The following is a 13051-nucleotide window of genomic DNA, read 5'->3' on the forward strand; positions in this document are numbered from 1 at the left end:
GATATTTATTTCACTTAAAGGGGTGGGAAATATGTTCTGAAAAACTAAAATGATTCTTTTTGTTGTGTGGATAAAGTGAATTTTTTCTATAAAACACAGAAAAACACAATTTTGCAATATTACAAAATCTCCATTTGAAACTAAATGTTGACTTTTCTTCAGATTTTTTCACCCAAACTTGGAGATTGAACCTTATGAACCAGATTAATCAAAAGGTAAGTAAGTAAAAATGTATTTTGAAAACTTTTTGGTGATAGCAATGTCTACAACACGTCTACATATGTATTCTTTGTGCAAAACTTGTTCAAAATGCAAAATAGAGCATGTTTTATATTATATTCTATATTAAAACATTTTCATAAAACCTTACAAAAACAAAAGAAACAAATCAAGAGGATTAACTTTCCTTTTAACATTTTTCAATGTCTTGATCTTCCAGAATAAAAAAACGAACATCATTCTGTACCACAATAAAATAAAGTAATGAATAAGTAGTAATAATGCAGTATTTTCAGTCCAGCTACTCTGGACTCCTCCTAGTGGTCTGGAGGATGTCTGTTTTGGTGAGCCATCTTTGGTGTTTTATACTCGCTGCTGTTTGTGCTGCTTGCAGCATTTTGTCTGTAGTTGCACCATTTTTTTGTTTGTTGATATTGCAGATTTTTGGTTGTTTTGGAAAAGATGCTGAATTTTTTCTGAGGAAGCAGAGGCTGTTGCAGATGTGTTGGCAGCGGTTCTGAAGCATGTAGAGGCCTGAGTGAGGATCAAAGTGATACGCAACGATGAAACTATGAAAGTGATGCAATAAACAAACAAGACACGGAGAAATGAAGGCGTTACAAACAGAAACTATCAAAGAAGCGTGTCATTTCTGAATGTTATCATCTTCACTGAATCAAAAACATTTCCTTTGCCAGTTTTGTCTCACATTTATTAACTTGTAAACAAGCTGCTTCAACACCAGTCAGAAATTTGAGTCATTTTATTAGGAAAATTTGTAAAAGATCTCAAATATAAAATTAGCTCGAGGTTATTTAGTTTTTTATTATTCTGTCTCTGTCTCACATCAGCTGATGTCAACCGAATAAAACTCGACATTCCCTCCTTCATTTGAGAAACTTCTCATTTTCCCTCCTCTCTCACTCTTTCCCCCTTCACAAGATGTTTGGTCTTTAATGTATTTCAGAGAACATCTGCTAACTATCACTGAACCTCGTGGGATTTCCATTTAGCCCAGTTAATTACTCTATCAAGCCAGGTTCATTATCATATTCCTCCTCTTTAAAAAAAGAAGATGCACCCGGCAGTGTGACTCTGTTTGTGTATATGTATGGTAGGTGCAAGGGTAAGCGCGGCGGCGCAGACATCTGAACGCGCCGGTGTAAACGTATACGTGTTTGGATGTGCATGGCACCCTCTTAAACACATTCCTAATTGCAAGTGGTTGAGCCATAATGCTGCCGCTAATGAAGCGGAGCTGTCTATAGACGCCAGCGCTGGAAGTTGAGTCTGTTCGCCGGTTCTCTGGGGACGACGGCGGCTCCGTATTAATCTTGATGAACAGCAGGATAAAGACTTCTGCTCCGCTCCCTGCAGAGGTTAGGCCAGGTGAGTGATGACACAGCCGCCGTCTCTTTGGATTGGAAACACTCCACTTTGACATAAATCTTTATATTTTACATTTAATTCACATTAAGGTCACAGGTTAGCCTATTTATCTGTAACGAACTGAATTGTCTTTAATTCACATAGGGAAAATTAACGATATCTGATAATAGATGAGGTGCAGGATGTTCAGTTTCTTCCCGCAACAAAATAATAACCAAACTCTTCTCTAATCTGTTTATCAAGGACTCAGAGTGACACTGAGTACAAGGAGGACGCTGTCATAAATGACAAACTGCTTTGAAGTAAGTGACTATTGTTTCTTCCTGAAGGTCACCAGATTTAAAGCATCGCCAGCTGTTCAGCAACGCAACTATCAAACGAGCAGCAATCACAGATCCGTCTTCTGAGCCGAGTGATCCGGATTAGACGTCTTCAGCATGAACCAGGCAGGTTCAACCCAAAACGTAAATGAATCAGGCACACAGAGAACAACCTGGTGAAGATTCAAAACGATAAAGAAAGTAATCTATCTCCAATAACCACAGATTTATTTGTTTTACCGTGAAAGTCTGTAGTAAGTATGCCGGGCCAGTGGGTGGCGCTGTTACACTGACACAGAATGACCCAAAAAACACTAGGATGCGTAAAAACGTCATGTAAAAAGTAATACCAAACGGATCAATGTTTATTTTTATGAGGCATGATTGAGAGCTACTTGTTTCGGTACTGTCTCTTTAAATGCAAATGAAACGATTCTAACCCCGCCCCCTGCAGCATACAGAGCGTCCCAGCACTTTCCTTTCGGCCATTTTGTAGTTTCATACAAAGTGGCACAGAAACTTTCTATTCTCAAGCGCTCACATGTTCGAACCAAAATGGCTGAACGAGGTTGTCTTGTCCTTAACATAGCTAGCGACTAAGCTAATGCTAGCGTCACTGATTGCATTTGGTTCATTTGTTTCCCAAGGCAAAAGCAACAAAAACAATCCCAGTTTAAATAATAATATTCAAAACAAGCAGTACGTTAATGTCTTCAAGAGGCTAACAGCTAGCATATTAGCAGAAGCCACAATGCTAGCAAAACAACAGGCAGGGTGTTATATTAGCACAGAAAGATTTCATGTCTAAATTAAGATTTGTTATTTGCAGTTGTGTCTGTCGTTTCTGTGGACAGAAGGAACCGACGCTCAATCAGACGAAGTCTTGATGCTAACAGAGGTTACCCTGCAGTGCAACATTTCCAATAAAAATAAAATCCAGCACTTTGAAGAGGCTCTGAGGCTTGTGTGGATTAATACAGCCAACAGCCTGATAGTTTCACTCATCCACTTGCAGCTTTGGCTTCCTTGAACTTGGACAATAAAATCACTGAAAGAAGTAAAAATGGTGGATCCATGACCTTGTTTAACAGTTCAACAGAAAATACTGTGATGTAATACAGAAAACTGAAACAATTGAGAAATTTGACACAAACAGAATATAAATATATATTCACAACAACAGGCGAAACTAATTTAAACGTTTCTGTCCTGGTAGAGACTCAAAGTACATCAAACATGTATTTAAGGCTTCATCTTCACCACAGCCTGTGCCTCCTGGACAGCTTCTCCATCACTTATCATCTACTTTATTTTATCGAAGGCGATCCTTATCCGTACTAAAAGTCTGAAACAGTCCCTCCACTGTGGTGCATTGAGCAGAAATTAAATGTAGTGAGAAACATGGATGCACCGTTGTCTTCACTCAACTTTCAGACACAAAGCAACACAAGTCTCAGGATAATAATTGAATTTGGTGAATGGCCAGAGCTTATGCTCATTCTGAGTCCATTATTGTCAACAGAAAGGCCTTGTTTACCATTTTAATTTTAATTATCTCCTACACAGAGAACTTTCCATCCCTTCCTGAACGCGAGGGTCTATATGGCAGTGGGTGTTCGCTGAGTGCAGAGCAGTAAAATCTACCCTTTGATGAGATTAGCTGAGTGCTGTACTTGAAATAACCTTTCATGAGCTGCCATTATTGTATTAATCTATTCTAAAACAATTTGGTTGAATTAATTAGGCCTTACATATTTCAGCAACACTCGCAGGCTGCCTGGAAACAGATGGCTTTGAGGGCGAGCCGCTCTCCGGTGGAAGAGAAATGGGAATGGCGAGAAGCGACGAAGAAAAGGAAGACATGTTGGTGCGAAGGAAAAGAAGAAAAGAAAGACATCAACATGCGCTGCGACATCAACACCTCTGCATTGTGTACCTGACAGTGACGAACGAGAGAAAATGAGTCAAAGATTGAGAAAGGAGACAGAAGCAGAAAGTTGTGCAGGGTTTTGGGTCCTAGTGCTTATCAGTTCCCCTGCAGCTGACAGGAGATTGGTAGCTTAACAACAGTTGGGCAAAGAAGGCTATTATCTCAATCCTACAGTGTTCTGGATGGGTTCAACCTTGAACAGCTTGTAGATGATGAGCCTATCCATATGGTGTTTAAATTGCTCAGCATTTCCTCAGCCATTAACCTTCAGGACTCCTTGCACTCGTCCTCCACTGTGACTGACAGCTCTGAACAGATTTCATAAAACACTCCTCGGTGTAAAAAGAAGTAACAAGCATGCACTCTAAGCGCTAAAGGCCGCCGTGACGAAGGAACTGGCAGTAAATGTATGTAAAAGATGTTCCTGGAACAAGAAAAAAGGAAACATACTCCAGTGGTAAAATTTTGTTGTGGTGAAGAATACCTGGTTCTTATGCAACGTCACAATTCTGTGGACTTTGTACCTGGCAGCCATCTTGGTAGGCAGTTGCTGTGGAGTTGCTATGACAACAATAATAAAGCCACAAGCTTAGAGTTAGCTCTCGCCTGGTTCTAACTAAACAGTGTAAGTACATTACAGCTATTACTTGATTACAATGTTTAAGTACTCTGCCACCTCAGGGTAATACTAAGATACATATCTGTGATTTTTATTGTAGTACTTACTGCCGAACTAGCAAAGTTAGCTTTGCTAATGTAGCTTTTCTCTGCTAGCTAATATGGACATGTAGCCTGCATGTTTGCGTCTGTGGATTTCACTATTTGTGTTCACTAAGTAGTGAACTATGTCACAGTATTAGATCAGAGGCAGTTTGTCCCCATCTGCCTCACAAGGGTTGATGCTGACAGCAGCCATTTTGTTCATATATATTGCTCTTGCACAATGGTCAAGAATGTCAACATAGTTTCGTTTTGTTGGTCTTTAAGCCATCGTCCATCTATGCTTTGGGTTGCCTACCAAGATGGCGGCGGATCACTTTCGGCTCAGACTTGTGGGAACTATGCATCCACCTTACTCTGAACCCCCATGAGGCTTTGCATGATTTATGGCCAAGACTTCCGCCGCTAACCGGAACCGCCATTTGTTTACATGTTAGCAACTCGCTAACAGGCTTTCGTCAAAGGTTTCAGGCTGTAAAATAAAGAAATGATTTTAAAATATGTGGGAACTCCAACTATCACAGTTTACATGCAGCAATATTGTTTTACCGCTACTACAGCTAATACTGGGAGGAATGGCGACTTGAAGAAATGGCCATAAATAACCCGCACTAGCATAGTTAGCTACTTCACTGACTCAGCTGCTTCGGATGCAGATGCGGGTTTTCTTCCCTTGGCTTTTTATCCACACAATGAAATGATCACATAAAGCATTTCGGGTTCTCTGTTCAGGTTTAGAGTTTTTAGCCAAATTCTTTTTGTTTCCTTATCTGTCGGTAGAAGATGAAAACTACATCCATAGTTTTGGGAGCCGTTCAAGACTCACCTGTTGCTGCCACTAATTAAACTTGGTCTGATTATTAAACTAAAGCCACGAACAGCACAACAGTTACCGAGGTCCGCAAGGGCAGACTTTCCAGTGGCAAGTTGCTCTCTATAACAGGTTAATGTGTGATTCGGTTCGGTTCTGGTCCAGCGGGGAGATTCTCCATATTACAGTCTGGAGGGCAGCAGCATTTCTCCGCTGATTTGCAGCAACACTCAGCAACAGAGAACCTCGAGGTTCTGGTTGTGATGGACTAAATAAACCCAGATATTTTATTTTGTCTTATAAATAAATTTTGCTGGCCCAAACATAATGATAGACTCATATCATGAACTTTATTATTTTTTAAATACAAACAAAAAATAAAATTTACATCACACCAAGCTAATATTATGTAGTTCTGGTGTTTTACAGAATAGCAGCTCGGATCTCTGACCAGCTTCTCTACTTTTCTCTTCATTACTGTCAGATCTTCAGAGAAACGAGCTGCTAGCAGCGATGCTAATTCACCGTCACTCCCTTACAAAACTTAACCATCGTGTTCCTGCCGCTCCCTGTGATTAAACTCACAATTACGATCCTCTGTACTGAGCAGCTCTCTGTCACTAAACAAGTTTAACTTAATATTGTATTACAACCGAAAAGAGACATGTAACTTCCATCATGGATATAGATTAGCCAAAAACCCAAATCACAATGAAATACTGCTACTTCCGGTGGGCGCCGGAAGTAAGACCCATAATGGTTTCCCCAGTAAGCCTCCCAGCAATAAGGTGGAAACGCGTGACGCTATCTGAGACCCAGCAGACTGAGTCTCTCCGTTTCCGTACAGCGGCTGTGAGCCTGAGCAGAGACAATCTGGAAGATCGTGTCAGTAGCAGGTCAATTCCTTGGCAGAGGAAGCGCGGTGTTGCTATGGCGATATGCCTATTTAACCAGCCCAGAGCCATGGGCCGGGGCAGCGCCGTCGGTGTGAACGCCGTTCAAGAAACAGGAGAGATCAGGATCTTAATCAGTCAGCACTGATACCGGGGTGAGGGGTGGGAACGGAGCCTGGGGGGTTTGGAACGACACACAGAACCAGATCCACACACCGCGGTTAGCTAACACCAAGAACACAACAAAACTGTGAAACAAAATAAACACTGAAACATTTCTGCTGATAAAAGTAAAAACGGGAATTAATGGAGAAAAACTATTTATAATAAGAACTACATCGTGCCTTTTAAAAGCTAACGAAAACAAACTGAAAGTACAGATTACAACGTTCTTTGTTTTAACTGACAGCCATCTTGGTAGGCAGTTGCTATGACAACAATAAACAAGCCACAACAATACTAGTACATTACAACTATTACTAAATTTACAATTTTTGAGTCTTAAGCCTGATATTAAAAACGAGGTTTAATCAATCCGACCCAACTCAACAAGATTTAGAAATCAATAGTTATAGTTTTTATCTTTTACTTTGTCATGTTGTTTACATCTATTTATTATACATTTTCTTTCCCGCTCTCTTTTTCCTCTGTACAAAAGAAAATAAATGTTTGACTAAACAAGCAAAATTAACTTCCCAAAGTATAGATATTGAAAAAAGTTCTCCAGATTATCATATATGGCAAGTATGTCAAACTCAAGGCCCGAGGGCCAAATCTGGCCCGCCATAGCTTTCTATGTGGCCCTCTAGTCTCCAAATTACAGCAATAGGCCCCTCCAGGTTTTCACAAATAACCACAAAATTCACACAAAAACCAACAAATCCCCACATTTTTCTGAGTTTATCAACATTTTTTCTCAAAATTGTCCAAAAACATTTTGGTTCAAGTGAGCGCCGTCTCAGCCTGACTTGATGTCAAGTTATAGTCCATGACCGATAGAGCGATTAATAAAAGGTCACATTTAACATCATATATTAGCGCAATTATTGTAAAAATTCCTTAGGAATATTTCTAAATTAGCGCCACGAAATCTGTGATGTTGATGGCAGAAAACCACAAAAACAATCCTGGATGGACTGATTAGTGTGAAAAGATGTTCAATATGATGTTATTTTAAGGAACACTTTTAACAATTGAATTGGTTTTTATCAATACGATCCGGCGCAACAGGAACTTTATGAACATTCAGATTTTGGCCCAAATGGAAATGAGTTTGATGCCCTGATATTTGATTAAAAACGACTGAATCCTGGACTATTTTGAATGTAAACAAGAATAAAGAGGAAGATATTTGGTGGTGGAATGATGTCACTCCACCAGCAAAGGAAGATTCTGTGATGTCACTGGCGATTCAGTCTGTGATGTCATCAACTGTAGGATTGTATGTAACACAATTCTGCATATTTTTCATTGCTTGCAATATCACTGACCAGTTCAGACGCAAAGCTCTTTCAGGTAGTTTACCAATCGAGGATTTTAGCGATTGTATTTAGGAGAAAATGTCTCATTATACGCCGAGATACCACAGTGGGATGATGGGACCCCACGCGAGAAGGGGAGGCCAGCAAAACCCCCAAGGCAGGTTCCCTCCTGCACACCCGAATGCCTTACACGGGGAAATCCACAGGCTGAGTTACCTTCTGGAAATGGAGAGAGCCGGGAGGTTTGAAGACAACCAGAAACTGTCCCACCTGGAGGCCGAGCTGGAAGAGACCAAACTCCAGTTAAAAAAGCAAAAAGCTCTCAAAGAAACTTTTATCAACCAGGCCAAAGACGCAAAGAGGGAACTTGAGAGGCTAGAGAAGTTCAGTGATCCAGCAGTCTGTAACGCTGCGGTCATTGCTTCCAAGGTTCACAACAACATGAAATACATGAAGAAGAAGAACTTGCAACAAGACTTGGAGGAGTTAAAGGTGGCCCACCTCCTCAGCCAGGAAGCATTTGTGGCTGAAATACAGGCTGAGAGGAAGAAAAGTCAGGCCCTCCAAGAAGATCTGGACCAACTCCAGACTTCCTACGAGGAACTGCGCTCTGAGTATGAAGCAGCTGATGCTCTGCTGAGGCAGGAGGCCGAGACACAGAAGCTTTATGAAGCGAGGCTGAGTGAGGAACAACGACTGCTGGAGAACTTGAGAGCTGAGAAGGACGACATGTTTAAAGAAATGTCCCAAAAGATTTCATTCCTGCAAGACGGTGAGAAACTTTTGCAGGACGAATTAAATCTGATCAAACGTTCATACAATGAACTGACCTGCAAATATGAAAGCGAAGTTTCTTCACTAAAGCAAGACGTGGAAAGATATCGGCAGGAGGCGACAGATGAGAAAGACGCCAACATAGAAAGAACGAAGGAAAATATGCAGCTTATCAACAATCTGAGAGCTGAGAAGATGGAGCTCTTTCATAAAATGTCCAGAGAAATCACAGTTCTGCAAAAGAGAGAGAAGCAGATGATAAAACTGGACCAGTTTAACTTCTTCTACGAGGAGCTAAAATGTAAATATGAAAGAGGCATTATGGATATACAGCAGCACCGTGAAAAATACCAGAAGAAGATAAACCAGGAGGAAACTGCTCTTTCAAACAGAGAAAAGAAAGAGAAGGTTATGCATGAAAGAAACCATTCTGAGCTGCAACAACAAGTTGAAAACCTTCAGCTGCAGATAAATCAGGAGCGAAAAGATCATCTGGAGAAATCAGAGGAGGACAAGGAGCATCTAGAGAACCTGAGAGCTGAGAAGGAGGAGCTCTATCAAAACATGTCCAGAGAAATCACAGTTCTGCAAAAGAGAGAGAAGCAGCTGATAAATGAACTGGATCAGGTTCATGTTTCATACGAGGAGCAAAAATGTAAATATGAAAGAGACATTATGGATTTACAGCAGCAGGCTGAAACGTACCAGCAGGAGATAAACCAGGAGAGGAAAATTAATCTGGAGAAATCAGAGGAGGACATGGCGCTTCTAGACAATATGAGAGCTGAGTTTGCCGTCCTCCAAGATAAAACAACAACTGAGATTAAATTCCTTCAAGACAAGGAAAGGAGTGTCCAGGCTGAGTTAGAGAAGGTTAACAGTTTGTACCTGGAGTTAAACCGTCTGTATGAAACTGATGTCACTGCAATAAAACAGGAAGCAGCAAAATACCAGCAGGAGAAAAGTTGTGTGATAAATGATTTGGACGGAGCAAGAGAGGATGTACTGCTGCCCGACACTCTAACAGCTGAGGAAGAAGATCTCCATCAAAAACACGTCCCAGTTTCCCAAGAGGAGAAAGACTCACAGAACCAAGTCGACCTGGTTAAAGTCTTCAGTCCAGAGGTTTCTTCGGAGGAGGAACTCTCAGAAAAAACCTTATCAAGTTGTTCCACGGATCCAGAATCCACAGGAGAGACTGAGATCGCTGGAGAAACCATCCTGGAGGATTTAAACAATCCAGATACTAAAACCCTGCAGGATGGTAAAAGGAAAAAATCAAAATTTTCAATTTGGAAAAAAGTCCAAAACATTCTGCGATTGAAAAAGCCAAAAAAACCCCAAAAGATTGAAGACGATCAAGAACATGTTTAATGTTCTTGATTTGGATATTTAGAGGAGAAAGACGTGAGAGGTCTGTGAACGGGGCGCCATGCCACGCTCCGTCAAGAGGAAATTTAAAAACCATGAAGTTTTTCCCCATCGACTAACTAGAAAATAGATCCCTTCCCGACCCGATTGGAAAAAACGTGGGCAGCACGGTGGTGCAGCGGTTAGCGCTGCATCTTCACAGAGACCATCTGTGTGGAGTTTGCATGGTCTCCCCGTGTTTGCGTGGGTTTTCTCCGGGTGCTCCGGTTTCCCCCCACATCTCCTAAAACATGTAGGTCAGGTCAGTTGGTCACTGTAAATTGCCCCCAAAACACTTTAAGGAACTCCAACCATGTCCAGTATTATTGTTAAACTTGTAAAATGAATTGAATTAGCCGAACGTTAGCCCTTTTCCCTTCGCTGGTTTAGTGGCAGGCGGCTCAGTGCCGCAACTAGGCTCAGTATTTATAGCAACGTATTGATTTAAGAATTAAAATTTCTTCTTTTAATAGTAACGATTTCTGTTTATTTTCACTGTACTTGTGCTTTTATGGTTTGTCCCTTAGTTTACCTTTTCTACTCACTTTTTATATTAAATTGCACTGAATTGTAGCTCGTTATTCTGTTTAAATCTGTATTTTAAAGAAGATTAGCAAAAGGATCATGCAGTGGCTTTTTTAGGGCGGCTGTGGCTCGGTGGTAGAGTGGTCGTCTTGTGACCAGAAGGTTGTAAGTTCGATTCCAGCTTCCTGAGCCACATGTTGAGCTGCCCCGGGGCGGGGTACTTAGCGGCAAGTTGCCCCCCGACCTGCATGTGTGTGAATGTGACTGTAGTGTGAAGCGCTTTGAGTGGTCAACATGACTAGCAAGGCACGACACAAGTTCAGTCCATTCACCTTTTTTCTTTGATAAATCCTGTTTTTCTTTTTATACCAAACATAAAAAAGCTGATTTAACAGGTTTGGATTCTTCAGGTTCCAGGATGTTAAATTAAGATTAGAGTTAATCTGTACAAAGTATTAGATTATAATTGTTATCATAATTTAATACTCCGGACCATGAAGAAGCTCAAACTTGTTATATCTGGTTTGTTTGTTATAAGGAAAAAACAGGTTTTATCATAAATAAAAGTTACTGTGATCTTTCTGTTAGTCTTTATTTAGAAATACAGATTCAAGATAGTTTAACAAACTTAACAAAAAAGTGCAATTTAACATGAAAAACTGTAGAAAAGGTAAAAAGAAGAACAATCTATGAAAGTATGAAAACAGAGAACTTAATCAGAAATTATTTCCATTACAGGAAGAAATCAATTCTTAGATGAACATTTTGTAATAAATATAAAGCTTTTGTGTTGTTGAGCTTATGTGTTGTCTGCTTGTATAAAAGAGAAGAAAAGGGGCAGGAAATGCCTAATCCAGTTATTTTTTAACCAGCTTTATAGTAAAACTGCAAATTCTGTTTTATTTCTGATGTTACTTCTAGGTTTGGTTTGTCAACCTGGGTTCAATTCCCAGTCCTGGAGAATCTGCTGCATGTCTTTCCCTTCTCTCTCCTCTAATTTCCTGTTCAACCTGTTAAATTACGGCCTAAAAAACTTTATTCGAGCCTAAAAGACTTTAAAAAACTAAAACATACATTTCACCTCACAACTGGACCAACAGTCAGAATATGCTTCCCACCACATTGTGCTCGTTTCCTCGTGTTAAATAACAACTTTCTTCCTCTCTCTCATTTTCTCTCTTTCTTACATAATTAATAGGTTACTTAATTTTTACACACACACACACACACATTTACACGTCCCCTCCATGGGCTGCCACCTTATCGTGGTGGGGGGGTTTGAGTGTCCCAGTGATCCTAGGAGTTATGCTGTCGGGGCTTCATGCCTCTGGTTGGGCCACCCAATGCAGACAGGTCCAAGGTGAGGAACCAGAACCAAGTGCAGCCCAAAGATCCCTTATGATGAATACGACCGTTGGAAACAGTGGTTCTGCTCGCCCCTACATGAGGTCCCACCCTGGAGCCAGGCCTGGGGGCGGGGCACGTTGGGGAGCCCCTGGTGGCCGGGCTTTAACCCATGGAGCCCGGCCGGGCTCAGCCCGAAAAGAGCCCATGGGTTCCGGCTAGAAATAGTCGGACTCACTGCAGTGCATGGCTCTGGTTCTGGAGCCGGTCTCCTTGAAAGGGGTTGGATGTTCTCCCACCCTGGAATTGCCCCTTGTGAGAGGCGCTGGGCAGGAGCGGGCTTTCTTGTTGCCTCCATCTTGGTGCCTGTACGTTGGGGTGAACAAGAGGATAGCCTCTCCCTCTACCTACGGGTTTGGGTCGGGTTCTGACTGTTTACCCACCTTTTTAAGTCCTTGGAGGGGGTACTGGAGAGTGCCCCTCCTGGGAGCTGCCTTGTTATACTGGAGGGGTTTTCTCCGTTGGGTCTCTGGGCTCCCTTAGAGACGGGGTGAGAAGCCCAGGAATCCAGGAGTCACTGATGTGTTTACATATATCCAGGGTTTCCCCCAGGGTATTATAAGCCCCCTGACCTCCTGCATCAAGGTAGGAGTCAAGATGAAACCCCACTGCGTTGCTCTGCTGTGCAGCTCGATGTGAACTGCAGGTATAACATGTAGTTGTGCTTGAAGAGGAGCGTTGAGTGAGCGGTGAGAATGATTTATCTTTGTGAACAAAGAATTATGTGCAGCATTTCCATCTGAACACGCTGCCCAGCGTGGCTCTGTGTCTGCGCTGTAAACTTTATGTCTGTGTTCTTAACATCTGTTAATACAAAACAAGATGGCGAGGGAAGAAACGCAGTTTAACCTAATTTGGTTCTAATTACAAAGACAGGAAATCCACCTGCCACACATACATAGCTTATAGCTTTGGCTAAAAGCTATAAGCCATTTCTCCTGCTAGCGCTAAGCTAGCACATTTGTTTTGGATGTATTTACCCAGAATGCCTTGCACTGTGGTTCACTTCCTGCTTTTGGAGCGGTCTCTGGTCCGATTGATGTTCACAAGCTGTTCTGTCTACAGCTACATTACACAACGTAATGCTACATTCACATATGGACTAGCATCGTCTGCTGTTAGCTACCGGCTAACTGTGGCTAGCAGCATCTAACCTTCTCTAACAAAAAAGTATG

The 13051-nt window shown here is 41.5% G+C and overlaps 1 protein-coding gene and 1 long non-coding RNA gene across 4 annotated transcripts in view; one reads left to right on the forward strand and one right to left on the reverse strand.

Annotated features, from left to right (window-relative positions):
• Positions 1-13051, reverse strand: part of LOC114134738 (uncharacterized) — a 76882-nt gene that overhangs the window by 17777 nt on the left and 46054 nt on the right. The gene's annotated exons all lie outside the window — the stretch shown is intronic.
• Positions 6925-10586, forward strand: LOC114134737 (titin homolog). Its single transcript, XM_028001513.1, has one exon. It carries the CDS (start codon positions 7842-7844, stop codon positions 9909-9911), a length of 2070 nt encoding a protein of 689 aa, XP_027857314.1. The 5' UTR covers positions 6925-7841; the 3' UTR covers positions 9912-10586.

This window comes from Xiphophorus couchianus, chromosome 19 (genome assembly GCF_001444195.1).
Source record: "Xiphophorus couchianus chromosome 19, X_couchianus-1.0, whole genome shotgun sequence".
Lineage (NCBI taxonomy): Eukaryota > Metazoa > Chordata > Actinopteri > Cyprinodontiformes > Poeciliidae > Xiphophorus > Xiphophorus couchianus.

Excerpts from the sequence above, each read along its gene's own strand:
- LOC114134737 (XM_028001513.1), top strand. The coding sequence starts at position 7,842 with ATGTCTCATTATACGCCGAGATACCACAGTGGGATGATGGGACCCCAC.